This window comes from Dothidotthia symphoricarpi (assembly GCF_010015815.1).
Source record: "Dothidotthia symphoricarpi CBS 119687 unplaced genomic scaffold P153scaffold_10, whole genome shotgun sequence".
Taxonomy (NCBI): Eukaryota; Fungi; Ascomycota; class Dothideomycetes; order Pleosporales; family Dothidotthiaceae; genus Dothidotthia; species Dothidotthia symphoricarpi.
The window spans coordinates 753,969-779,570 of record NW_022985017.1 but is presented as its reverse complement, the minus strand read 5'-3'; the positions used below and the strand labels follow the sequence as shown (position 1 = coordinate 779,570).

General features: G+C 54.1%; 14 protein-coding genes across 14 annotated transcripts in view; 7 read left to right on the top strand and 7 right to left on the bottom strand.

Moving 5' to 3' along the window:
- Nucleotides 1-168: 168 nt before the first annotated feature.
- P153DRAFT_20572 (ras-domain-containing protein) lies at nucleotides 169-1,335 on the bottom strand. Its single transcript, XM_033662533.1, has 4 exons — nucleotides 1,187-1,335; nucleotides 1,022-1,136; nucleotides 694-969; nucleotides 169-637 (listed from the first exon to the last, which is right to left on the bottom strand). The coding sequence occupies exons 1-4, from the start codon at nucleotides 1,196-1,198 to the stop codon at nucleotides 402-404; spliced, it is 639 nt and encodes a 212-aa protein (XP_033523875.1). The 5' UTR covers nucleotides 1,199-1,335; the 3' UTR covers nucleotides 169-401.
- A 769-nt stretch (nucleotides 1,336-2,104) lies between these two features.
- Nucleotides 2,105-3,548, bottom strand: P153DRAFT_366876 (Molybdopterin binding protein). Its single transcript, XM_033668142.1, has 4 exons — nucleotides 3,293-3,548; nucleotides 3,219-3,236; nucleotides 3,014-3,162; nucleotides 2,105-2,957 (listed from the first exon to the last, which is right to left on the bottom strand). The coding sequence occupies exons 1-4, from the start codon at nucleotides 3,368-3,370 to the stop codon at nucleotides 2,333-2,335; spliced, it is 870 nt and encodes a 289-aa protein (XP_033523874.1). The 5' UTR covers nucleotides 3,371-3,548; the 3' UTR covers nucleotides 2,105-2,332.
- A 79-nt stretch (nucleotides 3,549-3,627) lies between these two features.
- P153DRAFT_385691 (actin depolymerizing protein) lies at nucleotides 3,628-4,312 on the top strand (the record flags this gene model as incomplete). The annotated part of the gene is made up of 4 exons (XM_033670456.1): nucleotides 3,628-3,717; nucleotides 3,775-3,877; nucleotides 3,933-4,063; nucleotides 4,124-4,312. The coding sequence occupies 4 exons, from the start codon at nucleotides 3,628-3,630 to the stop codon at nucleotides 4,310-4,312; spliced, it is 513 nt and encodes a 170-aa protein (XP_033523873.1).
- A 247-nt stretch (nucleotides 4,313-4,559) lies between these two features.
- Nucleotides 4,560-6,555, bottom strand: P153DRAFT_375942 (PTR2-domain-containing protein; the record flags this gene model as incomplete). The annotated part of the gene is made up of 4 exons (XM_033669618.1): nucleotides 4,560-4,864; nucleotides 4,927-6,021; nucleotides 6,074-6,235; nucleotides 6,288-6,555. The coding sequence occupies 4 exons, from the start codon at nucleotides 6,553-6,555 to the stop codon at nucleotides 4,560-4,562; spliced, it is 1,830 nt and encodes a 609-aa protein (XP_033523872.1).
- A 1,255-nt stretch (nucleotides 6,556-7,810) lies between these two features.
- On the top strand, nucleotides 7,811-8,494 carry P153DRAFT_385689 (uncharacterized protein; the record flags this gene model as incomplete). Its single annotated transcript, XM_033670455.1, has 1 exon — nucleotides 7,811-8,494. One exon carries the CDS (start codon nucleotides 7,811-7,813, stop codon nucleotides 8,492-8,494), a length of 684 nt encoding a protein of 227 aa, XP_033523871.1.
- A 297-nt stretch (nucleotides 8,495-8,791) lies between these two features.
- Nucleotides 8,792-10,799, bottom strand: P153DRAFT_431431 (Metallo-dependent phosphatase). Its single transcript, XM_033672902.1, has 5 exons — nucleotides 10,511-10,799; nucleotides 10,339-10,462; nucleotides 10,192-10,282; nucleotides 9,956-10,136; nucleotides 8,792-9,902 (listed from the first exon to the last, which is right to left on the bottom strand). Exons 1-5 carry the CDS (start codon nucleotides 10,537-10,539, stop codon nucleotides 8,972-8,974), a joined length of 1,356 nt encoding a protein of 451 aa, XP_033523870.1. The 5' UTR covers nucleotides 10,540-10,799; the 3' UTR covers nucleotides 8,792-8,971.
- Nucleotides 10,800-11,011: 212 nt separating this feature from the next.
- On the top strand, nucleotides 11,012-11,674 carry P153DRAFT_366873 (uncharacterized protein). The gene has a single exon (XM_033668141.1). It carries the CDS (start codon nucleotides 11,088-11,090, stop codon nucleotides 11,490-11,492), a length of 405 nt encoding a protein of 134 aa, XP_033523869.1. The 5' UTR covers nucleotides 11,012-11,087; the 3' UTR covers nucleotides 11,493-11,674.
- A 362-nt stretch (nucleotides 11,675-12,036) lies between these two features.
- On the top strand, nucleotides 12,037-12,786 carry P153DRAFT_20450 (uncharacterized protein). The gene is made up of 2 exons (XM_033662518.1): nucleotides 12,037-12,582; nucleotides 12,672-12,786. Exons 1-2 carry the CDS (start codon nucleotides 12,120-12,122, stop codon nucleotides 12,734-12,736), a joined length of 528 nt encoding a protein of 175 aa, XP_033523868.1. The 5' UTR covers nucleotides 12,037-12,119; the 3' UTR covers nucleotides 12,737-12,786.
- A 3,822-nt stretch (nucleotides 12,787-16,608) lies between these two features.
- On the bottom strand, nucleotides 16,609-18,734 carry P153DRAFT_366871 (histone acetyltransferase ESA1). Its single transcript, XM_033668140.1, has 3 exons — nucleotides 18,434-18,734; nucleotides 18,350-18,377; nucleotides 16,609-18,131 (listed from the first exon to the last, which is right to left on the bottom strand). The coding sequence occupies exons 1-3, from the start codon at nucleotides 18,514-18,516 to the stop codon at nucleotides 16,734-16,736; spliced, it is 1,509 nt and encodes a 502-aa protein (XP_033523867.1). The 5' UTR covers nucleotides 18,517-18,734; the 3' UTR covers nucleotides 16,609-16,733.
- On the top strand, nucleotides 18,723-19,964 carry P153DRAFT_366869 (ras-domain-containing protein). Its single transcript, XM_033668139.1, has 5 exons — nucleotides 18,723-18,889; nucleotides 18,942-18,967; nucleotides 19,022-19,110; nucleotides 19,172-19,574; nucleotides 19,626-19,964. Exons 1-5 carry the CDS (start codon nucleotides 18,849-18,851, stop codon nucleotides 19,682-19,684), a joined length of 618 nt encoding a protein of 205 aa, XP_033523866.1. The 5' UTR covers nucleotides 18,723-18,848; the 3' UTR covers nucleotides 19,685-19,964.
- Nucleotides 19,965-20,070: 106 nt separating this feature from the next.
- Nucleotides 20,071-20,710, bottom strand: P153DRAFT_290948 (mitochondrial import receptor subunit tom-20; the record flags this gene model as incomplete). The annotated part of the gene is made up of 3 exons (XM_033663743.1): nucleotides 20,071-20,175; nucleotides 20,222-20,325; nucleotides 20,350-20,710. 3 exons carry the CDS (start codon nucleotides 20,708-20,710, stop codon nucleotides 20,071-20,073), a joined length of 570 nt encoding a protein of 189 aa, XP_033523865.1.
- A 172-nt stretch (nucleotides 20,711-20,882) lies between these two features.
- Nucleotides 20,883-23,069, top strand: P153DRAFT_340353 (uncharacterized protein; the record flags this gene model as incomplete). Its single annotated transcript, XM_033665869.1, has 3 exons — nucleotides 20,883-21,374; nucleotides 21,424-22,654; nucleotides 22,709-23,069. The coding sequence occupies exons 1-3, from the start codon at nucleotides 20,957-20,959 to the stop codon at nucleotides 23,067-23,069; spliced, it is 2,010 nt and encodes a 669-aa protein (XP_033523864.1). The 5' UTR covers nucleotides 20,883-20,956.
- A 644-nt stretch (nucleotides 23,070-23,713) lies between these two features.
- P153DRAFT_431425 (uncharacterized protein) lies at nucleotides 23,714-24,692 on the top strand (the record flags this gene model as incomplete). Its single annotated transcript, XM_033672901.1, has 4 exons — nucleotides 23,714-23,779; nucleotides 23,839-23,997; nucleotides 24,056-24,512; nucleotides 24,576-24,692. 4 exons carry the CDS (start codon nucleotides 23,714-23,716, stop codon nucleotides 24,605-24,607), a joined length of 714 nt encoding a protein of 237 aa, XP_033523863.1. The 3' UTR covers nucleotides 24,608-24,692.
- A 451-nt stretch (nucleotides 24,693-25,143) lies between these two features.
- Nucleotides 25,144-25,602, bottom strand: part of P153DRAFT_366867 (NAD(P)-binding protein) — a 1,572-nt gene continuing 1,113 nt past the window's right edge. The window contains exon 3 of the mRNA XM_033668138.1: nucleotides 25,144-25,567. Coding sequence (XP_033523862.1) covers nucleotides 25,345-25,567 — 223 coding nt within the window. The 3' untranslated portion in view covers nucleotides 25,144-25,344. The remainder of the gene's footprint in view (nucleotides 25,568-25,602) is intronic.

Genomic DNA, 25,602 nt, shown 5'->3' with positions numbered 1-25,602 from the left:
CTAGATGGAGCGGACGATGCCGCGCGCGCGCGTGTGCGCGTTTGGCAAAGACAAATCGGTTCCAGATCGACCTCTTCCCCCCCCGTGAAAGCGCCAGGCAGTACGACCGTTTGTCAACACCAAGATCCCCCGAATGCGAAGCCCAAAAACAGAAAAGTGTCGAAGAGAAGGGTTGACTGGGGGGTGGGTCTGGGATGGCGACCGAACCCTTGAAGCCAAGAGTTAAACTGACAGTAATGTGCTAATGGTATCGCATCTTTCCCTCTAGCGGCCACATCTTGGCCCTCAGCAGCCAGGGAGGAGGTGGCTAGGTATCCTTCTCTTCGCGACGACATGCGCGACAATCGGCAACAACAACAACATCAATAGGACAACAACAAATAACAGCTCCGCGCTTCCTCTTACATGACTGTGCAACAGCAGCCCTTGTCGCCCGAATCCTCTTCGACGCCCATCTTGGCGACGCCGTTGGTGCCTTGGCCGCCTGCGCCTGGCGCGCCTGTGTAGGAAGACATTTCCTTGTTGTATCTGCGGATTTCTCGTACAATGTCGTAGAAGGCGTTGTCGACGTTGATGCGCGATTTGGCCGATGTCTCGATGAATTTGCAGCCGAATTGCCGTGCAAGGTCTTGGCCCTCTGGTGTGGGTTAGCATGGAGAGCGTGGGTGGGAGACGAGACGGGATAGCACGCACCCTGTGTCGACACCTGCCTCTCGCCCTCAAGATCGCACTTGTTGCCGACGACAATCATGGGGAAGTAGTCCTTGTCCTTGACGCGCAGGATCTGCTGCTGGAACGTCATGATCTCCTCGAAGCTCTGGCGGTCGGTTATCGAGTAGACGAGCAGGAAGCCCTCGCCGGTGCGCATGTACTGCTCGCGCATGGCCGAGTACTCCTCCTGGCCGGCTGTGTCGAGCACGTCGAGCAGGGCGACCTCGTCGTCGATGACACACTGCTTGCGGTACGAGTCTGGACGTGTTAGCTGGCGCGGCCGCGGTTGCACGGGGCGGCGACGACTCACCCTCGATGGTCGGGTCATACTCGTCGACGAAGTGGCTCTGGATCAGCTGGATGGTCAAACACGACTTTCCCACGCCACCACCGCCGACGACGACCAGCTTGTACTCGCGGAGGAACTGGCGCACGTTAGCAGGCGCCGCGGGGGACAGGAGGGCGCGACACGCACCTTTGAAGCCATTGCGGGCGTGTGTGTGTGTGCTGCAGATGAGGAGCGAGACGGCCGCGCTGTGAGGGAGCGTGTAGCTGCGTGGAGCTGGGGGCCGGGATGCGCTGCGACGGGTTCGTGCTGCAATTGGGGAGGCGGGAGGGCTCGGTCAGGGTCTGTCTGGGAGCGGCGGCGGCGATGTCAGGAGGCAGGCGCAGCAGGCAGAGGGCGCGGTGCGTGGAGGGCGATGGGCGAGGGCGCGGGAGGGCAGCGGATTAGTTGAGCACGCAGAGCAGAAGAGCGGTCGACTAGGGTGAGCAGGAAAGACGGACGGGCAGGAGTTCACGGTGCAGCCATGCCTGCGAGGCTAGCATGGGCGCTGATTCGCGGGCAGCCCTGCCCCGTGCATCCAGCGAAAAAGCAGCGCCCACCGCGCTGAGGCGTCTCCACAGCCATGTGGAGACGATACGGTCCGGATGATACAGCACAATAAATACCGCGACCATGCAGCCTGCGCATGCACCGCTGGCCACACCTGCTCCCGCGCGAACAGCGTGCACACTGGCAGCCTCAGTCGCTCCTGGCCGGGGACCCAGTTGCGACCCTCTCGCGCCGCCGCAGTGTGCACCACGCGAGCCAAGCTTTGGCGCAATCCATGCTGCCGATACCGTCAAAGGGGGTCTGCAGCGACGAGTGATTGCAGTCCAGGTCCCAAGCAGACCGCGTTGTGTTCGCGTCAACCCCCAACCAACCCTCGCTCCTGCACATGACGCCGACACTATGCGGGCGCCAATTCCAGCACGGCGGATGCGACACGGATTGGCATGCTTTGGAGCGGTGCAATCAGCCCTAGCACTCGCGCCCACCACACGCACGCGAGCATCGTGGCGCCCGTGGTATCGATACGAACTGGCTCTCGCAATGGGAAAGAAACGCGCGAGACAAAGCCTTTTTTCCACTGTTGAATTGCCTTATCGGGCCTTCACGCTGCCTCGGCACACTTGCTCGGGTGGGACAAGACTGCCTTCTGCAGAGCTTCGAGAAGCTTGCATGCCGGCCCTGCACGCCGACCCATCTTCATGTTGTGTCGCAACGACACGTCGCCGTCGACAATATGCACATTGAAATTCGTCCAAAAACCTACATGCCAACACACCATCCTGCCGACTACGTGTCTTTGTCAGACGTGTTTCCGTCGTCCTCTCCTTCGACCGCTACGCGCCGCCCCTGAACCGCCGCCTCCACTTCAGGCACAAGACTCTCCATGAACTCGCGATCGCGACCAACGAGCGTCACCGTGTTGCGATCTTTGCCCCAGCGCGGGTAGCTGCCCACCTTGACGCCCTTGGGCTCTGCCTTGGCTGCCAGCTCCGTCAGGTACCCCGCAACTGCACTCTCAGCTAGAGGGGTCGAGATAAGGATTCGTAGCACGCCTTTGCCCTCTGGATCCGACAGCCGTGGTAGCACGCGGGGCTTCAGTCCGTCAAGCATGGCCTCGAACAGCCTCGGCACGCCAGGCAGGATGTGGATGTTGCCATTCACACAACTGACTGGCACCCAGAGCGTTTCGTTCACAAAAATGACTTGATCCTCATCAGGTACCGCATCGTCTATGGGCAGCTCGACCATGCGCAACTTCGCCGTGAGCGCTGCAGAGGGTACGTTCCAGTCAAAGTTCTCCTGCGACTTGTGCGGCTTGGAGAGACGCTTCATGCGCTCAAAGGCCGCGTCGTGCAGCTTCAATTGCAAGCCAAAAGCCCTGGCTATGGACTGGTAAGTAATGTCGTCGTGTCTGGAACGCACATGATATCAGCAACTATCGCACAGCGCATGCAGAGGCCAACCCACGTGGGTCCAATTCCTCCTGACGTGACAACCATATCATAGTTCTTGGACATGCGTGTGACCGCCTCGACAATCTCACTCTCATCATCCGCAATGACCTCCACGCGGCGGAGATTGATGCCGAGTGAGAAACAAAATTTGGCAAAATAGGCCTATATTCCTTCGCTGAGCTATTGAATGAGGGCAATCTCAATGTGGAGTAATTTACCGAATTTGTATCAACCGTCTACCAAACAGATCAGCCGTTTAATCCTCCTGACTCGGGAGGAAATTTGAACTCACCTTGCCCCCCAGCACCTCATCTCCAATAATCAAACAGGCGGCCGTGTGGATCAGGCCTTTCTGCTGTGTCGAAGTCATGATTGATGACGTTATCGACGACGCTCGGCTCGCTGCAGCTGCGTGCGCGTAGTTTGGGAGCGGGCGTGAAATATGTCGAGCGACCTGACCGAGTCGTCTGAACATGGAATTGTCAAGAGAAAATACAGATCAAACCACAATACGTCTGAATCAAAGGCGGTGCAAGAAAGAGAAGAAAGAGAAGCAAAGCTGCCCATGAATCTCAAGAAGCTTAGTCCATATCACTAGCGCTACCTCTGACATGACGCGCCCCCACTATGCTCTTCAGCCCTACACCACTGCCCCTCACGAACCACTTTACAACTTTCCCTGAAAAACCACAGCGGAAGTCTTCCCTCTTCAGCATGGTACGTTCCGCCCTGACCGCCGCCAAACACGCACTCCGTCTGCTAACACGGCGCCAGGCCTCCGAATCCCGCCTCTACACCTTCTCCGCCGAGACGCAGACCAAGCTGCGCAAGTTCCGGCTGGGCACCTCGCGCGCCAAAGACCCGCAGGCAGTCATCTGTACGGGTTTGCGCCTGCTCCCCTCCCTCGCACGGGGCTGATTGCGCCACCCCAGACGAAATCGACAAGAAGACGCTGGAAATTCGCCCTGTCGACGATGAAGTTTACACGGATGTGCAGAGCCTCGCCGATGACCTGCCCGAACACGCGCCCAGATATGTGCTGCTGAGCTATCCACTGACACTTGTACGTTTCTTCCTGGGAACACTCTCTGTGAAATTGGGTGGGCTGACTGGAGTGGGATAGGACTCTGGACGGTTGAGCGTCCCGTATGTTATGTTGTATTATCTGCCAGTGACGTGCAACAATGAGGTTAAGATGCTGTATGCCAGCGCGAAGGAGTTGATGAGGAACACGGCCGAGGTCAATCGAATCATTGAGATTGATGCCGCCGAGGACATCGAGGACATCGAGGAGAAATTGAAGGAGACGTGAGAGAAGAGAGTACAAACCAGGAAGACCCTTCTGGGAGTCGAACGTTATCAGGAATGGACGAGAACATGATCGGTGGGCATCTACATACAACATCACAGCAGGGATTCGGACCTGGGTATCAAGTTGCTACGTAAAACGGACGATCATCGACAAGATTGGATAACGCAAGTGAGTCGAGAAGCTGGAGAACGAGCCGCTACACAATGGTGACTGGTGAAGTCTTCTCTGACCGAGCAGTAACATACGTCTAAACCTTCTCAACAGGCTCTTTCGTTGCCGCAGCACGCTCAAAGTCAGACTGGAAGCCTCCCTCAGGCAACTTGTCGAGGCTGTCGTTCTCCTTGTCCAAATCCCTAAACGTCCACCAGAAACCCACCCATCCAATGAAGGTAAGAATGGCAATGGTAACGTAGAGCCAGACCAACAGCGGGTCTGCAGCCAGGGGCACAAACGCTTGCGCGATAGCCGAGGAGAACGCATGTGTGAACCAGAACACGCCCGTAACCAAACTGCGCATATTTTTAGGAGCCTTTGTGTATGCGTATTCCAAGCCTAAAAGATGGCGTCAGTGTGAAAAGGTAGATGAGAAATTGAATTGGAAATCTGGAACTGACCTGTAATGGAGGCGAAGATCTCCGAGAAAGCAATCAGGATGTACGCTGGCGTTTGCACCCACACGTCGAGATTGGGCGTCTCGTCGCAGGAGCTGGCGCCCTTTCCGCACGGCGACTTGGCGTAGATGAAGTGCTGCACTACGGCCGCGACGACCATGCTGAGCATCGCACACGCGAAGCCGGCTTGTATCTTCTTCAGGGGCGTGAAGTTGATCCCGATGCGCGCAAGCCAGGGGTAGAAGAACTTGTCGAATATCGGGATGAAGATGAGAAGTGTAAAGGGGTTGAGGTTCTGGACTACATCGTTTGGAACGCCGTTGAGCTGCATGGTGGCCGCCTGGGATGTCAAGTTTGATGTCATCTGTCCGTATGGCAGCCAGAAGATGGGCAGCCAGAGGAACACGTAGCAGGCTTTGAATCCACGGCGTACTTCGTCCACCCAGGCGTCGTTGAACGTCATCCATTTGGGCTTGTTGGTCATGGTGCTCGGCCGCACTTTCTCCCACTTGTTCGCATCTTCGAGGTTTCTCCACGTCCGCACCGGATTGAGCGACCATCGTCCTTTTAGGACCAGCGCGTAGAGTTTCACTGACTTGACCAGTACGTCTCCTTGCGGTGGTTTCTTGACATAATGCTTGCTGAACAGCACCATCAAGAGCGGGCAGAAGACGAAGAGGATAGTAGGAAGCGTAAACGAAAGCCAAAAGCCCACATACTTCTCCGCATAGACCATAGAGATCTGGCCCACCAAAGCGCCGATGTTGATCAAGAGATAGTAACGCATGTATATGCGGGATATTGTGATTCCGGGATCGACAATGACGCGCTCCCCGCTTGGCTCGACGCGGATCAGGGCCCGGGGGTTCTCGTGCTCGTACTGCTCCGCAATGAGAGGCGAGATGCAGCATTTGAACAGACCGACTCCGCTGCCGAATAAGATGAGGCCGACGATGAACAGCCCCAGAGCGCCTTTGGGCATGGCTATCACCGCGGGGATGGCGGCGATGATCAGGAAAATGTGGCCGCTGGTGGCTAGCACGATGGCAAGGTAGATGGTCTTGAACTTGCCCCAGTACTCGTCTGCCAGCCAGCCACCTTGGATTCAAGTCAGTTATGTCGATGCGGAGAAGCATATTCCCAAACTCACCGACCATAGGCATGATATAAGAGAAAAACGCATTGAACTGAACAAGTCCCGTAGAAGCCCTCTGTCCCATACCCAGCGCCCCCGCCTGTCCATTCGTGCCCGCAGCACCCGCTGCCGGAAATGGTCCCGAAGTAGGCAGATCCTGCTGGATGAAGTTGACAACTAAACCATATCAGCGCCGCGCAGCCAAACACAGCCATATATCAGCGCATACAAACGATAGTCGTCCCATAATACGCGAATCTCTCGCACATCTCGATAATGCCGATGATGTAGATCATCCAGTTTACCCTGCCGTAGACGCGCCGTAGCGTGGCCCAGTCTGCTTCTGATGGGTATTCGTCGCCATTCGGGCCCATGAGGTCGGTGGAGGTGAGGCTGTGTTGCTTTTCTGAGATCGTCTGATCCTGTAAACCTTTCTGAATAGCTGGGTAGTTTGCCGCTGCGGCGTCTGCGACTTCGAGAGCGGCGCCCGAGGACATGGCGAGCTGGGTGGAGGGGGGCGATGCTATATTGTCGGACGGTCGTTGGGGTTAAATATACGTCAAGTGCTTGTTCTTTTCGATTGCGAGCTGCCATATCCAGCAAGCTCGTTGTTCACATCTGGTCAAATGGCTTTCCACGACGTCCTTGGCGCCAACATGCGAATCGGCAGTGCCCAGAGATAAACGTCCTGCGCCCACATAGTCGTTGCAGTGTGAGGTTTGGCGCCGAGGACCGCCAAAACGACACCCCGCACCATCCACCATCCATTCCTCTACGATCATCGCCAAGATCAGCAAGTAGAGATATCGAATAATCCAAAGACAAAGAAAACTCCAGATGATAATCGACATCAAAGCCCATAAACGCACAAACTTCTCATAAGGAAAGACACTGACGTTTCAGATCAGCAAAACCCAAACATTTTATCAACTCGATATGGGGAATGACTGCTAGCCATTGACCAAGACAACACTCCAGTGCCCCCCGCCGTAACGCCCAGATATGCGGATATCTATCTTTCTTGTCATGTGCCTGTTGTGGGTAAGATCGGATGGTCAATATGGTGGCGTGTCGGTGCGTAGTATCGGTTGTTACTTGAGTCTAGCTCGCGCGAGGGGTGATTGTTGGACTGAGGGGGGGATGGGTGGTGTGGTTGTTGTTGGGTTGGCGTAGTCTGACGAGACAAGATAGGTGTACTGCGATGCTCACTCCGTTGTTGTCATGGATCGGATGCTGAACTTCGAGGCTGAGATATGGACGACTCTGCGATGGAGTGCAACCTTTTGAAAACACAACCATCGTTTAATCTTGCCTGTACGCTTGCCTTCATCATGTCGTTATAAACAAAGAACATTCAACCAACATCGTGATTGAGAAGTTGGAGTGAACTTATTGCTTGGTACTTCCCAGCCTAGTTACACTGTCTAAATAGACTCAATTCACCGAGCATGTGAAATTGACCTTGTGAGAATTCACTAAACGTTGTTGTGTGACTTTGATAAGAAACTTCCCACCAGAAGCAGAAACACTACACACATTGTTGAGAACTTGGGAAAGCAACTCTCGGTGGTTGTTTAGTAGGCGATATCAATCACGGTAACGGAATACACCCTTTTGCGTTTCGGAGTTCTACACGCGTTTGAATTTCCAGTCAACCCAAGCTCTGTGATAAGATCTCAAACACTGCTAGGGCGTTCACAAGATCACCCAGTTCGGTATCAACTTTCGAGGTGTAGTTGTTCTTACTTCACTATGGAGTCACGGCCTCTCAGTATGCCCGATGCTAGTAGTTTCATCAAGCCATGTGCTTCTCCAAAAACGCACTCATGCATACCGAATGATAGCAGGCCACCATACCCAACTCAAGGTCCCACTCGATTTGAAGGGCAGTTGCACGGCGAGCAACATGAGAGCGAAAGCCCCTGGGGACCGCATACGCACATCCGCCAGCCTTCAGCAGAAGACTTCATCCACCCTGTTCGATCCCAGCTTCGCACGTCTAGCGACGAGTCTCTCCCTGACAAGACACTCCCGGTACTCGAGCCCGTCCTCCACCACCACAAGAACCCTATACTTGACCCATCCGTGAGCAGCCCAACCAATTCACACAACAGCACACCCTCCCCAACCCCCAAAGCAGCACATCACAGTCATCATAGTTCGTCCGCAAAGCCCTGCCCTCCACTGAACACCGATCAATTTTCCACATCTCCACTCGAAACCTCTCCCCCCGTCCCCCTTACAGCAAATGACTCAGTCCCTAGTCGCGAAACGACAAACCAGCGCGTCCCGTCCATGCGAAGCGATCTGTTCTCTCCCGTGTTAGGTGGTTTTCGCCGCGTTAGCTCCGCGCGGAGGGAAGAGACGAGACGCGAGCGCGTGAAGGAGTTTTGGAGGGAGACGAAAGGGTGCTTGTGGTTTCGACGGCATGGTTAGGGTGGTTGTGTGGGTGTTTGGTTGGAAGGTTGGGGGTGTTGGGTTCGGAGAGATGTGCTGATCATTGTCTTTGGGGCACTTGTGTGTCTGTTGATTATGGGTGGAGTTTGATATGTGAAGTAGGGGGTAGTCATAAGGAATCCATGATTACACCTCGTTCTCTCTCCACATTTTCTGCGCTTCTATCGTTTGACCTACCCATATACTTCTTATCTTGCTCTCTGCACACAACTCAATTATGGCCACACATCGAATCAGCGCCTGCGACAATTAGTTCAGCGGCAAGACGATAACTCTGGCTCATTCACAAGTGTGATATTCGGGTATCCATATCCACAAATCCCCCATCTCACCCCAACACCAACACCCTCACAAGAAATACTCTGCACGACAATCCATCATGAGCGCACTGTCGGGATGAAGACCCAACGGTATTCTAACCTGTCTATTCTTCCCATCCACCTCCATCTCCCCTTCCTATAGGAAATAATCCGCAACCGGTTTCTTCGCGGGCATACCCCGAGAGTCTTGTGGCGCAGCCTCGAAAACCCGGTACCTCCGTCCAGGGCCGTCTCTATTCATCTGCATGCTGTCGCCGAGCACAGAACTCAAGCGCCGCTCGCCATTTGCGCCTGCGTTCGAACCCAAGACCCAGCCTCCTCCTCCACCGCCTCGGTCGCCATTACTCCTGCGTTGGAATCCGGCATTCGATCCGTCTTCGCCGAGCTCGAGGATGGCAGCTACGTTACCACAACGGTAGCAGTAGTTGGGTGCTGACCACACGGTGACAATTGTCGAATCAAACATCTCCTTGAACCCTTCCATGACCAGTTGATGCGCTCTTGCGATGAGACTGAGGTCGTTTTTATGGTTGAACACTTTGACAATATCTGCGCCAAATAGAAAGCCTGCACCGCGTGGTGACAAGCCCCAACCGTCAATTTCATCTGGATCTGACCATAAAAGATCGCACATGGCGCCTTCGTGTGGCACCTCTTGTTTCCGGTCGAGCAGCCTGATTTTATCAATGGTCTCGACGAGGGGCGACAAACCGCCGTGCACACAGAGGATGGCGCCTGTGTCGTTCCTGCTCGACCCGTTTGCGGAAGATGTAGCACCCGTACCAGCAGCACCGACTCGCGATGGTGTAGGAGCAACTGGAGAGGAGGAGCCCATGTTAGCGCTTGCCTGCGAGGTGATGCTTGACTGAGAGTCCGAGTTGCGCGCGTATCGATACATAATCTCGCCGTTGGCGTTGAGTGTCTCAATCTCGATGTCTTGGTCGATGTCAGGCATACTCTCCATGTTGCTGTTCTCAGCGATGGGCCCGTCGGTGGGCTGGAGGGATGTTGCGGCGCCAGATACCAGAGCGCCGAGCGCGAGATAGTCGAAGACCTCACAACAGTATCTGTAGAAATTAGCGATCTAACCTGATGCAGATGGAGCCACGGTTTTGCCTACCTCCACACGTTTGCGCTACCATATTTCCTCAAGCACTCGTCGTAGAAACCATATACAGTCGTTATCTGTCGCGATTCGTGGTTGCCTCGGATGAGTGTTATCCTATCGGGATATCGGACTTTGAGGCAGAGGAGGAGGAGGAAGGACTCGAGAGAATAGAAACCACGGTCAACAAAGTCACCTGCGAAATAGTGAGCGTTTGTCATTTTCCAGTGTGGCGTAGCTTGAGCGCATACCCATGAACAGGTAGTTTGTATCTGGTACGTCTCCGCCTACACGGAAGAGCTCCATAAGGTCGTGAAACTGGCCATGGATATCACCACATATCTATCGTTGCATGCGATTAGCACCGTCAGCGATGCGTGACAAGGTCGTATCCATACCGTCACTGGCGCATCTACTCCAACCACATTCCCTTCCTCGATCAACAGCTCACGCGCCTTGTAGCATAATTCCCGGACTTGGTTTTCCGGGATGGGACGACATGCACGGAGCTGTTGTATGGCTCTGTGACGGCTATTAGTGCCGTACTGGAGGCAGGCTGAGAAATCCTACTTGTCGAGGTCACTCCCACCGCTGCTCATGGTTGCAGCTATGCGCTATCTGCCCTGGGGTCTGTGTAGGGAATTGTGGTGTGTCGGTCAGGTATGCAGCTATCCTAGCTCTTGCGCGCGATGGCCAAATGTCACGGCGGCGTAGTCGTGGATTGTTAGTATCGTTGTGCGTTGCGACGCGTTGAAGGTGTACAAGACAGGGTCGCAAACGTATCTGGAAGGTCGTGCGAGGCGCAATGGCGATCAACAGCGCAGACAGAAGAATAGCGACTCGCGCAGTTTGAGTGGCACTGGTGAAATGATGTCGAGCAGCTGGGAGCGGGCTCCCGAGCTGCAGGGATCGTCGTCTCGGCCTGCCGGAGCTAGTTCAGTGGGTCGCTTCACCACCAGAAGTCCATCACCACCTCCAACCCCGCGCCCCGCGTCCAAGCACCATCCGCACTCGCTCGAGGCATCCCAATTGGCCTGGTACGACACTTCACATCATCTAAACCCCCAGCATCAGCCATTGACGCCCTGCAGGACCCAGCGATGCCTCCTCGATATTCTCAATAGCTCTCCAACTTCACGAATTTACCATGCCTCCGCACCTCCACCCGCGGTCGCGCATGACGACCTCGCTTTTTACCACTACCCTCATGGTCTCCTTCCTCGTTGTCGCTACACCACATCTCCTGCCGTGTCCAGTGGATCCGCGGATGCTCGCCGACTCACCTGATCCAGAGAAAAGACGAAGACGGAGACGGGAAAATCCGCAAGATGAAACCTGCAACGATGTGATGGGCGAGGAGCGGAGGAAGAGAAAATTGCTTGAGGAGAAACTGTCACCAAAGAGGGAGTGTCCCATACCCAAACCAGGTGGACTGGTTGGACAGGTGCTTGGGTTAAAGAGTGAGGAAAGAGACGGGCTTGAGGAGCGTTTGTCTGTTACAGAGCACGTTGAGAAAGCAAGATCCAGGGAGCAGCCAAATGACAACCAATAACACGATACAACGTACAATCGATGAACATGTAACAAGTCGAAGAGGTGGAGTTCTGCACACCAGAAGAGGGCATACCCAAGTTAGGACGCAAGATATCAAGTGTATCATATCTGTAGAGTTCACGAAATAGGATAGAGATACGCATCAACACAAACAACATCTCAAACAAACCTGCCATCTACCCCACATTGTATTCCACAAAGACCTACTCATCAATACCTAGTCAATCTTCTAAGTCCTCCATCCGCACTTTTTCAGATCAAGGCGTCTCTACCGAGATATGCTTCGATCAGAGATTGTGCTGAAAGTCTCGTGAGCACCAGGATTCAGTCACTGTTGAGCATGGAGTGATATTACAAGAAGTTTTGCTTCATCGACTCGAATAGGATGCAAAATGTCGTCCACAGTCTGTACCATCGGTACTTTTCGTTACGGGCCTCCGACCACGCTAAACATGTCAGAGCAGTGGACGAATAACGTGATCGCGTGTCGCGTTGGCGCTCAAATGCACTACGTCATCCCATCACCCTTAAACCACAAACTCCCTAAATATACAATTCTTCCCAGCCCCTATCCAAAACGTGTTTTCGTCCTTCACTCAGACTAACAACCGTACACGCCCCAACCATGCCCGCCCACGCCCTCTCCAAAGCCCACAAAATGAGCTACCGCATTGGCCGCGGCGAAACCCTCGTCCTAACCTTCGAGCCCTATAAATCCGAAATTCTGCCTCTCTGGCGCTTCCGCACCCCAACCATCGCGCGACAATCCTCAGCCGCCATCTACGCGAAGTTCCTCGAGTACAATGACGCAGACGACTTCGTCGGCATGGACATGAGCCGCAAGTTCCTGCAGATGGGCATGACGCGCGCGAAGCGGTATGCTAATCATAAAGGGGGAAGGAAGTACGACAAAGAGACGGGCGAGGAGCTGGAAAAGAGCAAGGGTCATGAGGGCATGGATGAGAAGTTGGAGGCTAGTGAGATCTTCAAGGGGGTGTGGGAGAGGGCCAAGGCGTTTGAGGGGTATGTGGAGAAGAAGGAGAGGTTTCAGAAGGAGCAGAAGGAGTGGGATAAGCAGCAGAAGAAGGAGGAGAAGATGGATGCGCTGGAGGTGAAGCAGGAGGTCAAAGAGGAGGAGATGGAGACAGAAGTCAAAGTGGAGGAGGGGATGGAGAAGGAGAAGAGCAAAAGACAGCAAAAGACAAAGGTGAAAGAGGAGCCAAAGGAATGATGACCGGATAGTGTTCCCACTCACTATGCTGCTGGGCTTCGGTTCCGCATTTACGGTGCACTCGCCGCTCAATGTCATGCTAAGTGACTTTCAACCATGTCCAACCCATCTTAAATGAAGTAAGAGAGGCAGAAAGGAGAGCAAAAACAAGAACCGAGCATTCTGCGACTCGAACGCAGGTCTCTCCCACGGGTGACGCCAGAGTCTCTCTTGTAGATACCACCGCCCTTTGGTCGGGATCCGCAGGTAACCGTTAAGTTCCTGGATCTAGCAAGAAATGTGGTCTCGACAGTTGAGCGGGAGCATCCTACCACTGGACCAAACGCTCTAATATCAATGATGGAAGTAACATCGATTGGTAAACACATGTACAAGAGACCAGATGAAACAAGTTCAGCTGCACTCACTCCAAAAGAGGGGGGAAGGGTAAGAGAGAGTGCCTTACAATGGCCCAGGTGATAGAACGCTACGACGACATCTCCTGGACGTTATACGACACCAAGCAACAGTGATACATCTCCACTCCGCACAAAATAAGCAAAAAAGTATCAAATCGGGCACTCTGCGGTTCGAACGCAGGCTTCTCCCAGAATACACGCAGGCTTGCTTCTCGGTAGAAACCACCGCTGCGGATCCACAGGTAACAATGAAGTTCCTGGATCTACCGAGTTTAGCGGTGCCCGCATTCGTATGGGAGCGTCTTGACCACTGGACCAAATGCTCTTATATTAGATTGATGGAAGCGACGTCAATTGATGGATGGATATAGAGGAAATTGGATAAGACATGTTTGTCGAAGTGGACGCATCAGAGAGGACAGCAGTAAAAAGAGAACACTTGAGCGTATCGTAACCGAGTATGAAAGTACCTAATGATGATACCTCAATGGCTGTTTGAATATCGAACGAGCACCTTGCTATCCTGCAAAAAGGTAGCAAAAAAGAAATTGGGTTGGGCTCTCTGTGATTCGAACACAGGCTTCTCACAGGTCAAGCGGATGCTGCCATCAAGCAAACCCTCCGCGTACAGTGAAGCACGGGGCACAAGCAACGGTTAAGTTACCTGGTAGAGGGCTCACGAGGTTCCGCATTCTACGCCTTTTTGTGAGCGTCCTACCACTAGACTAAGTGCCCGCGATGACTGTTGTTGAAACATATGTCAATTATCAGACATGTATACCGAAGTTGATATACGAAGAGTTGAAACATACGTATGGCCAAAGAAGGAGTCAAGGGTTGATCTGAGCAAGAGCAGTTCAGCGGTGCTTTGCGCCACTTTGACCCTCACGAGGCAACACAGTAATAGAAGCGTGTCTCCAGCAAAGCAGCGGAACTACTGCAATTGGGCACTCAGCAATTCCACCACACGCTTCTCACTCCTTGTAATGTATTTATCAAAGCGGCCAAGTAGGTTATACCCTCTATCGAGACGTGGTATGGAGATATTCAAATCGCAGTTCAGTACTTAGATGTAATGATTTCAGCAGTGTGATCATTAGCCATACGTCTTACCACAAAAGCAAGTGCTCTCCCGCATTTAATGAAATATGAAGCTGTTGTGACGTACAAAGAAGTTCATTGACTATCAAGTGCGCAAAGTGCAAGAAAATATAGGTTACAGTAGATCAAGACTAGGTGGAATTAAAAAGGTGCACGATATCCATCCCAGATTACAGACAGGTAGCAAAAAGATCATATCTTGGGCTCTCTGCGATTCGAACGCAGGATCTCTCGCAAGAACACTACATCTGCTACAGATGGGGTAGAACCTTATAGCCACATAGCACGGTTAAGTGCTACGACAGGTACTGCGACAGGCGCTACGACCAGGCCTAGAACTATTGCGAGCGTCTTGCCACTCGACCAAGAGCCCTATACTTTGATGTAATGGAGAAAATTTACTATGAATATGTAGGGCAAGCTATGCGTAAGACAGGAAACGAAAAGAGGAAGCTGAGCTTCGAGACTTCAAGTAAAAGACCATTTTCATATCACCCTCTAAAATCTTATTGAATGCCTATTGAAAACACCGTTTCCATCACTTGAGTCTGTGCCAAAGGGATGGGAAAACAGATTTACGTTCCGCAACTCACCCACAAATCTTTCATAGGCATAACCACCTCTTACATAGATAGAGTAGGATGTGCAATGCATGCCTTTGCGCGGTCTTGCTTCCAACAGCATGATTTCACACTTCGCAGCCTTAGCACGTTCGCGAATACCTTACTACTGATCTAAACGCCTAGCACATCTTCTTGAGAGGAGGAAAGATGGTATGAGGTTGTGTAACCAACCCATGGTACAAAAAGAGAACATGCTACCGATTCTCGAACCTCACTTCATGACCCTTTTTGCTATCCAGCAAGAACCCCAATATTCGTGACGGGCAAGAGAACGCGTCACAAAAGTGCAGTGCAGTCTACCTAACCCTATGCAAGATACCATCGTCCAATTCTCCCCCGACGAATCACTCTACCCAACACCACCCGCCCCAACACAAACAAACAGAAAAAAACTCCAAAAAAGAAAGGACACTCTGCGATTCGAACGCAGGTTCTCTCGCACGAAAACCCACAGAGGCATAGACGGCAATCCTCAGCCAACTTTCGTCGACTACTGTCTTCCTGACAGATTTTGTGGTTTGATTGTTTCATGCGAGCGTCATACCGCTAGACCAAGTGCCCGATAGAGATGATTGATGGAAGTAATGGCGAGTTGTTGTTGTTTTGTAGGGGAAGGGATATAGTAGAGTGAAAGATGGAGGGTGGGCGGGGGAAGTGGAGATTGTTTTTTTCTTCACATGCGGTGTGTTTACGCGCTGGAGATGCTTTCACTTTCACTTCCAGGCTGCGAGATCGCGGGAATGGGGACGGATGTTTGGAGCGCGCTGGACAGGTAAAAAAGATGTGTATACAGTGTTCGATGTCCTACCGTTTACACATACACATGCTTTTACCTCCAGTCCCTCCCTATTTCCCACACTCTCACCACACTCACCACGGTCCACCACATCCACCCTCCCCCCACACAAAAAAACATTGGACACTCTACGATTCGAACGTAGGTCTCTCGCAAGCGACCTAAACAAGCTTCAACTAGACTGGGCTAGGTTGGATCTGCTGCAGATCTATATCGGTCGAAGACTCGTGTAACAGAGACTTCTTCCTTGCCGACACGGTTAAGTGTCCGAGATCAGGCGCTCTGCTGTGGGTTGCGAGGGTCTTACCACTGGACCAAGTGCCCTTGGTGTTTTGTTGAGGAGATGGTGGGGATGGGGCGTTATGTAGAGGTGGCGGTGCTGGGATTGCATTTGAATGCATAGGTTGGAGGGAAGGGGGAGTTTGCGGTAGCGTTGTGTATGATGGTGATATGCTCGAGACGGAAGAAGTATACCGACATGTCCTGGAGAGATGAGAGATGCCGTTGTATCTTATAGTCCACACTCAATCTACAACCTCAATCTTCTTACCATTTCACCTCAAATCCGCACCGGAGAGACATCTTGCATGTTTCCAGTTAACCACACCGCATCCGTCCAACTCTATCCCAGTCATACAAACCTACATATATCCTCCAACTCACTACCCACTCCTTTCATCGAGACTGCCTCTCAACATGCATATAGTGTCCAGCTTCCCTATCACGCACTCCGTCAGTTCCGCCGCACCTCTCAAATATCCGGCAGTGCAGTGTAGTGCAGCACAGTGTCTCCTCATTTCCCATCCCGTCTTCCATCTCCTAGTGAATCTCGCGGTGGACTACCAACCCCGTTTCTTTCCGCACTAACAGTCTGTTTCCTCAACACCACAGCAAGACCGGGGACTGACGAAAGAAGATCCAACCCCCAAGAAATACACCGTCAACACGAGTCGGCAGGTCAGTGGCATCGCCGTGTATATCTGACTTTCGAATTATGGGTATACAAATGAATAAATACACCACGCTCCCAAAAATTGTAATGAAGAAGATTTACCCCCTTACTCCAACCACCAGCAAAAAAACATAATTATCACCAATTCCACGTCCTCGACGCGGCCGAGAAAACGGGCGGTTTCCAAATCAGCCTCTCGGGATCAATACTCCTCTTCCCCTTAATCTTCTCCTTAGCCTTCTGCCGTTCCCTCTGCGCAATCACCGCATCCGTCAGCACAACCACATGCTGATTCTTGCTATACCTCAGCATGTTAAGATTCTGCAGCGTATGCAGCACATCATTCGTCGTCATTGCCGTCGCCGCGCCCAAGTCCTCGATATTCGCTTCCGTGCGGTCCGTCTCCATGAGCAGATCGACGAGGATTTCCTGCCAGTAGGCGCGGTAGCCCAGCAGCCCGAGGTCGGAGAGGGGTTTCTCAGGCGACCCCAGTTTGGCCTCGCGCTTGGAGAGCAGGTAGGAGAAGTCTATCAGCAGCTTGCCGAAGCCCTTGCGTTGGTATTGCGGGAGCGTCAGGATACAAGCGACGTTGTACCCCTCGGCCGACTCCTTCTCCTTGCTGAAGTAGCCGACGAAGTGGCACCCGTGCTCGTCGCGCGTGCACATGCAGTAGAAGAGGAACGGGTCGACGTCGTAGTACAGCGTCTTGTGGTCCAGGAACAGCTTCGACAGCAGACACAAGTTGCGACACCACGTGCGCTGGCGGCGCCCGTCGATCTCGAAAAACGACACGTAGTCGTCGCGGTAGATTTCGTTCCCGGGCGGGTGTAAGAGCGTGCACTTTGTGCGGTGGCGCTCGAACTGCGTCACCTCGCCGAAGTAGGACAGGCAGAATTCGCAGATGTAGACTACATCTGAGTCTACGAAGTCAACGGGGTAGGGCGAGAAGTACCAGGGCTCGACTTCGAATTTCCCCATCTGAACGGTTTCGAGGTTGCGTACGCGGGAGATTTCTGTTTGGTTTTGTGTCATGGAACCAGATGTGCGCAGCTTTTCTATCTCGTCTTCGCGCGAGTAGTTTTGCTCTGGCATGGCTTTGGCGGCGGCGGCGGCGTCCTGCACGTCCACGAGATCCATCTCCTCATCCTCGGGCTTTGGTGTCGCGCCATCCGCAACCTCACTGGTGATGAGTAAGTCCTGGTTCTCCTTCCCGCTTGCCCTGGAGGAGCGAGAAGCTTTGCCCTGCACCGACGCAGATTCAGGAGTGCCGGAGATTTCTCGATCGAGCTTGCTGCGCGATCGCTTGAGGCTCTTCTGGTCTGACTTGGGGGGTGCTTTGTCTGTCTTGGACGAACTGGCCTTTTTCTTGTCGGACTTGTCTGGCGGGGGCCATTCGACTTCCCGGGATAGGTCTATGCGCTCTGCTTCGATCCATTCGTCGAGACGCTTGTTGAACTCCTCGTAATGCACGTAGAACTTGGGTCTGCCTTGGCGTGTTTGTATGGAAAGGACCTCTGCCTTGCGTCTCTCGCCATCCTTTGGGTTGTTAGTAGAAGGACAAGAATAGGTGTGCTGAGAAACTTGGACAACAAAACAATAATAAGAAAAAGAACAGAATTCAGTGATAGGTGAATCTTCAAGTAGAGAGGTTGAAAGAGAATTAAGGAAATGTTGATTTTGATGTTGATGTTCCTCCCAGTCGCATGCATGCATGCATCGTACATCGCGAACTCACGCGCCGCGTCTCAACGTACCTTCTCAACCCATGCCTTCACACCAACCCTGATCGCAACACATCAGCACACATCTTCCCACCCCGTGCATCACGTCGCACATACCTCAGCTGCGCCAGGGTAGCAAAGCCCATTTCGACCGGAACCGGTGTGCCGGAGGGCTCGTGAGAATTTTCCCGGGGCGCCATAGCTCTTTCCTATACCCTATACAATGCAGACAAATTATGAAGCACGTCGTGGGCGATGCAGTCGTGATGAAGTTGATGGTCGTTGCGAATCCCTTGATCGTCTCCGTTCGCAGCGGCGTGTCGGGCATAGCGGAATGTAAGGGGCCCGAGCGTAACCGTTGGAACAAGACAGTTGGGCAAGGCTTCCACCCACCGCAATGTGACTACTCTCCTATCCGTTCACCGCCCCACCTCAGCTTAACTTGCGATAACCCCACCGCCTGTGTTCTTTGTTCCTTCCCGACTCTCACTTTCTCCCCGTGTACGGCTTGCAGAGACGTTTATACTTCACAATGGCACAATCAGGGTACTCGAATCCGCTGAAGAAGTTCAAGTGAGTGGACATGGCAAGGATGTGGGCGTGTGTGCATGCTGATGCGTGATAGGCTTGTGTTTCTGGGCGAGCAGAGCGGTATGCAACTTTGGCAACTGAGATGGAGCAGAGCGCTGGCTGACTGTTGAATAGTGGGCAAGACGTCTCTAATCACACGGTTCATGTACGACTCCTTCGACAACACATACCAAGCAACCATCGGCATAGACTTTCTTAGCAAGGTGCGCCCGCCCTGCATACACCTTCCACACCTCCCCCGAACAACGGTCCTAACAAGCCCAGACTATGTACCTCGAAGACCGCACCGTACGCCTCCAGCTCTGGGACACGGCGGGCCAGGAGCGTTTCCGGTCGCTGATTCCCTCGTACATCCGCGACTCTAGCGTCGCCGTGGTCGTGTACGACATCACCAACAAGAAGACATTCGAAAACACACGCAAATGGGTCGACGACGTGCGCGGCGAGCGCGGCAACGATGTCATCATCGTGCTGGTGGGCAACAAGACGGATTTGAACGACAAGCGCGAGGTCACGACGGCACAGGGCGAGGAGGAGGCCAAGAAGAATAACCTCATGTTCATTGAGACGAGTGCGAAGGTGGGGCATAATGTCAAGGCGTTGTTCAAGAGGATTGCGCAGGCGCTGCCGGGGATGGAGGGCGAGGGACAGCAGGGGCAGAGTCAGAGTACGTTTGTGTGTGGTGGTGTATTGGCGGGTTGTGCTAACGTGGATGCAGTGATTGACGTGAACATCAACCCGAGCGCGCCACAAGAACAGAGTTCGTGCTCGTGTTAGGGAGGGCGTTGGATTGATTGGGAGTCGGAGTGTGACATGGTCATTGCGAGCACGGCGTTCTGGGCATCAGTGGTTTGGTGCATACAGTCCTTTGGGGGACTTGTAATCTGTAGTATACCAACGCGTTTATGGAGCGATCGCCAGATGACGTCAGATGCCAGTGTGAAAGGATTGCCAGATGCAGGGCAAATGTTTGATTGAGTCACCCGCGCCGCCTCCCGTGCACGCCCTGCAAACCCAGAACGCCGGCTAGTGAATCGAGGGGTGTAGAGGAGGCATGCTCGGTGCTTTTACGTGTACAAGAATGTTACAGTGACTGTAATGGGGTAAAGATGGGGTGGTTGGATGCGGGCTGCCGTGATGCTTCATAAGACATGGGAGACGCTCTACTCGAGGTCGCCTGCTGAGCCGGACTCGGAGGGCGTCTTGCTGCCGCCGACGGGGATGGACGTGTCGACGGCAATCATCTCGGCGAGGATGTCGAGGACAGGCTGTGTGGGGTCAGAGCAGCGCCGGGTGGGATGTAGAGGGACATACCTTGGGGACCGTCTTGTCGTAGATGTTGATCAGTTCCCGCGGGTTGGGGTAGACCTTGAGTGCGCGGTAGAAGCACAGCGCGGCCTCGACGTTGTCTGCGCCTGCTCAAGCGTCAGCAGCCACAGCACACAGCCCTGCCAATGGCAGCGACACGGCCTCGGACTCACCCTTCTGCACCATGCCCTCGCCCTGCGCAACCTCCTGCATGAAGTAGGCCTCGACCTCCTCCGGGTCCTTGGGGAAGCCCTCGTCGTTTGCGCGCGCGACGGCCTCGCGGATGGCCGCCTTCTGCTCCTTGCCGTGGGCCTCGGCCTCCTCCTTGGCCTGTCGCTCTGTCCGCTTGGACTCGCGCTTGAGCTGCTTGCGGAATTCGGGGTCGCTGCGGCGCTTGTGGTCGAAGTACAGGGCGTATGCAAGCAGGCCGGTGACGATGGTGCCGACGCCGATGGCGGCAATGGTGGCGGGTTTCAGAGACGAGGGGGTCGTCATGGTGGGGGTGTGCAGGATGGATGGGGCGCGGGGGAGTGGGCGGGTGCGTGTGCGTGGGCGTGGGCGTGTGAAGGAGCGACGGTGACGGGAGGCGGGCTGTTTTTCGACGTCGCGGATCGGAATTGCGACGGGAGGGCACACGCCGCACGTCCAAGCGTCTGAGACGCGCCCGCCCCGACACTTGACTTCGACACTTGACGCTGTCACTTGACACGCCGTCGCCCACACCACTCACAACCGCCCACCATGTCGTCGGGCATCTCGCTGCGCAAGAAGCGCGGCGACAAGAAGGCCAAGAATGCGCCCACCATCAGCCTCCCGCGCCAGATCAGCGCGCCCATGCTCCAGGGCGCTGCCCTCGCTCCCACCGTGTCCCGTCCCTCCACCGAGTCCAGCCGCTCGCGCACCCGACAGGATGCCCCCCCCGAGAGGCCGCGCATGGGCGACAAGACGGCCGAGGCTGTCAAGCGCCGGTACTCGCAGAAGATCACCCAGCTGCCGCCCGACTTTGCCAATGCGCCGCCCATGCCCGACATGCCCCAGATCCCGGCCCAGTACCGGGAGCGGGACCCGTCGAGGGAGCCACGGCCAGAGGGGGGCGACGCCGCGCGCATGCGCCTGGACGTCAAGGCCCTGAGAGACCCCAATCTGCGGGCAGAGCAGTGTGCGTGCCTTCCCCGCTGACCCGACGAGAGACGACTAACACGCCGCAGACGTCTCCTCGATCCTCGCAGACGCCTCCGACGAAGACATCCGCCGCTACCAGGATGAGCTGCGCAGGGCCAAGCAGCGCACCTCCGTCGACCTCCAGAGCAACGTCTACCAGAACAGGACACAGTTCATCAAGATCAGCAAGGAGGCTGAGAAGCTCAAGGGCGAGATGCGCACCCTGCGCCAGCTGATGTCCGACCTGACCACCACCCTCGAGCAGACTGCCTCAGCCTCGAACGCAAACGGCGATGTCGCGAGCAGTCGGAGAGACAAGAGGAGCTCCATTGGCGACCTGAACCAGATCCGCGCTGGACAACTTCAACAGCTCTACCGCGACGTCGAGGGCTCGCAGAAATATCTGCCCCCCATCCCCGGACGATATATCGTGTGGAGGTCAAGAAGGTGGTTCGAGCTCGACTCTGCGACCCTCAAAGCCAGGCGACGAGTGAGACTGCTGCTGCTGAACGACCACCTGCTTGTGGCTGTGGAGAAGAAGGCGCGCAACGACGTCGCAAGCCAACGCGACAGGAGTCGGGCTGTCGTCGAATACGTCGCCCAACGGTGTTTTCCACTCCAAGACGTTCAAGTCGGAAGAGCCCCCGATAAAAATGCCGAGAGGATCATTGTTCGCGCCGGCGTCGAGTCCTTCACCTACGACACCAAGCTAGAAGATGCCGGTGACAAAAGCACCTTCCTCTCCACGTTCAGGAAGACAAAAGACGATCTGCGAAAAAGCCAGGAGGCCGAGTTTGAGGAAAAAGACAAGGCCATGGACGCGTACAACCACATGCTCTCCCGCGACCCCGCGCTCATGAAAAAGACCGATCTACTGGAAAATCTCTCCGACGTCACGCAAGAGAACAAAGGCCTCAACACGTTCGTCGACGTCGACGGGCAGCAGCGCAACATCCGCTGGGTAGAAGCCCAGCTAGACGAGCTGGACATTGACATAGCCTTACAGCACTTCTCCGACGCCGTCGACAAGGTGGAGCGACTGAAATTCCTCGCCAAAAGTATCAGAGGCAACGAGACGGTCAAAGTCATCGCGACGTTCAAGGTCAACGAGCGTGCTACTAAGCTAGCAAACCTCCTCATCAAGCAGCTCATCGGGCACAACAACTGGATCTCCTCTGTCAGGCAGAACGTGGACTGGATCATCCGCTTGGGATTCGAAGATCGTGCCCGTGAGGCCTATCTGGAAGCTCGCGGCAATCTGATTAAATCTCGCTCACGGTACATTTTGTATGCCCTCCTCATGTCCGACATCTCACTAACGCGAAAAAACAGACAATGCATATTCGAAGGCAACCTCCCAGACTACATCTTCCAAACATCCTACATCTACTTCCTCGTCATCAAAAACACAGTCGACATGTTCCAGAAGTGCTTTCCCCAGCCGCTCATGTCGGCGTGTGTCAAGTGGGCCAAGGAACACATTGATCAGTTCAATATCCTGCTGAAGAGGCAGCTGAGTAGTGTGGATCAGGGGGGGAGAGTGTGGGAAGAATGTCTGGATGTCGTCAGGGAACATGCGGGGATGCTGAGGGACGTGGGGCTGGATTTCTCGGAACTGGTTGGACGTGTTGAGGAGGATGAGGTGGTGGTGGGGGAGAGGGGGGCGCCTGTGGGGTTGGGGGTTACGGCTTGAGGGTTGGGGTGAGATGTGGCGTGGTAGGTATGTTGTTCTCTTTCAGTGGGCTTTGGTTGGGGGTGTCTAGATACACTCATCGACGTGTTTTCTCTCACCTGAATTCTCAATACCCAACTGCCGTCTCTCTGCTTTGTCTGTGCAGCCAAACATCCGTTCATATTCCATTTTTTCTTTCACCCTCTTCCGACAGTCTCACCAGCAGTCATTCGAACACATTCCATTGGACTCTATTATCTCCGCATATCACCCAAGCCCAGATATTCCCAGTACCCTCCACAAACCACTAAACGGGAGCATACAACCCAAGTCCACGTACGCAGCACACATCCCCTGCCTTTCCCTGTCTCTAGCCCACCTATCTCCCGCCTCTCCACCGCCACAACCCACACCTCCCAGACACACCCAGACTTACTCTCACCGTCCACCTCTGTGTCCCCACCCAGAACAGCGCTAGATATGTTAGCCTGTCTGCCCCAGTCACTGCCTTGTAGATTGCCGCCTTCACCTCGCCCTGGGGTGGTATATATACGACCGCCTTGTCTCTTGCGTCTTTTCTGTCTTACACTCCACACACCAGCTAAATCAAGCCCGTACCACACACACCACTCCAGCAAAATCATCCACAGAACAAAACGATCACCATGCCCACAGAAGCAGAAAACATCCAGTACCTCTACCTCGTCCTCACGCAAGGCGGTGCGCCTAACGTAAGTCTCCCCTCCCCCTCGCCCCCCCAACATTTGCACCACCATCCAACACAAAACAGATAAACTGGCCCGCCGTCGCCACCGCCCTATCCCTCAACAAAGGCGCCGCCACAAAACGCTGGTCGCGCCTCAAGAACGCCATGGACAAAGGCGACGCGCCCTCCGCATCGTCATATGCGTTTCTCTGGCTGTGCGTGAAGTATTCTAGTCGGGATAAGGTGCGTACTCGCCGTTGTATGGAAGGAGTGGGATGGGATGTGATGTTAACGCGCATAGCCGCTGAACTGGGTCGATATTGCTGAGGAGTGCAATACCACGCCTGGCGCGGCGAGTAAGCGGTACTCGCGCATGAAGCAGGTGTTTGAGCAGGGGGATGCGGTGCCGGGGTCGCCTGCGTCGAGGGCGGGTACGCCGAGGAAGAGTAGGGCGAAGTCGGGCACTGCTACCGCTGACGATGACGATGCGGATGTATCGACCCCAAAGACGACGCCGAAGCGCAAGCGTGCTCCGGCTAAGAAGAAGCCTGCCGTTGCTGCTGAGGATGATGAGAGTGATGACGCTGCTGAGGTGGAGGTTAAGTCTGATCCTGACGATGGCGACGACTCGGATGGTACGCTCGACGGGGTTACGCCATCGAAGCGCCGCAAGACTGCTATCGTCAAGAACGAGGTCGTGGATGATGATGATGAGGGTCTTGCGTTCGGTGGTGCAGAGGATGAGGCTGTGAACGATGGTAAGTCTTCTTCTACATCCGCTTCTGTCGTTGGGAAGGCACGTCTGATATTTTGATGAATAGATGTGCATGATTGGCTGGCAGGCGGTGTGTAGACATGAGATGGGGCAACGAGGCTGTCTGCGTTTAGCGGGTGGAGAGGGGATGTGAATTCTCGGTCTTTAGTTTGCGAGAGGTGATGGTATCGTGAGCAGTAAGGACATAGGGTAGGAGGTGAAATCATACATGGACATGAACATGCTTATTCGTGGGAGTGGCTCACATGGCCTAGAAGGCTAGATAGCTGAGCTTTCCTTCCCGCGATATTCAAAGGGGAGTATATGGAATGAAACGAAATTGGCAAACTACAAAGCAAACTATAGGACTATGTAATCACACATACATCCGAGTCTTTAATACAAACTTACATACAATCGTACTATTTTGTCTGTTCTTGTCTCATCTTCTCTTTCCCGATAATTTCTCCAGAAAGGTGAAGGGGCAAAGTATAGACTGTACAGATCGACCCGCATTGTAGCGCAAAGTGTCCGCCTGCCCCATCTATCGGCTCGAATTTGGTTGAGTGAAAATGAAACAGAGTGGGAGAAGTCACTCACTGATTCTCACCATATATTTTGCTACGGCTCGAAAGACCAGCAAGAAAGCGAAGCGTCAGAGTTCCGCAGTCCACGCATCCGTATTCCACATCCACCGAAAGACACACAGAAACAGAGGAAGAAGACTTCACATACACCACAACATGCCGAAAAGCAATGCTTTGAACACCCACACCCTCCAAACGAACACTACACAATAACATAATATACCCCTATCTTCATACGAAACTAACAACCTATGGCTTCAACACCAACTTACCAGTCGTCTTCCTACCCTCAATATCCTGCGTCGCCCGCGCAATATCCGCCAAAGGATACACATCGTGGATCCTAACATTCAGACCATCCTTCTCGATAAACTTCCACAGCTCGTCGGCGTACTGTACGAGCTCGTCGCGCGTGGCGATGTAGTTGAACAGCGTGGTGCGGAGGAGCTTGACGTTTTTCGCGGACAGGCGCCTACACAATATCAGCCCTTATTCCCACTCTCAACA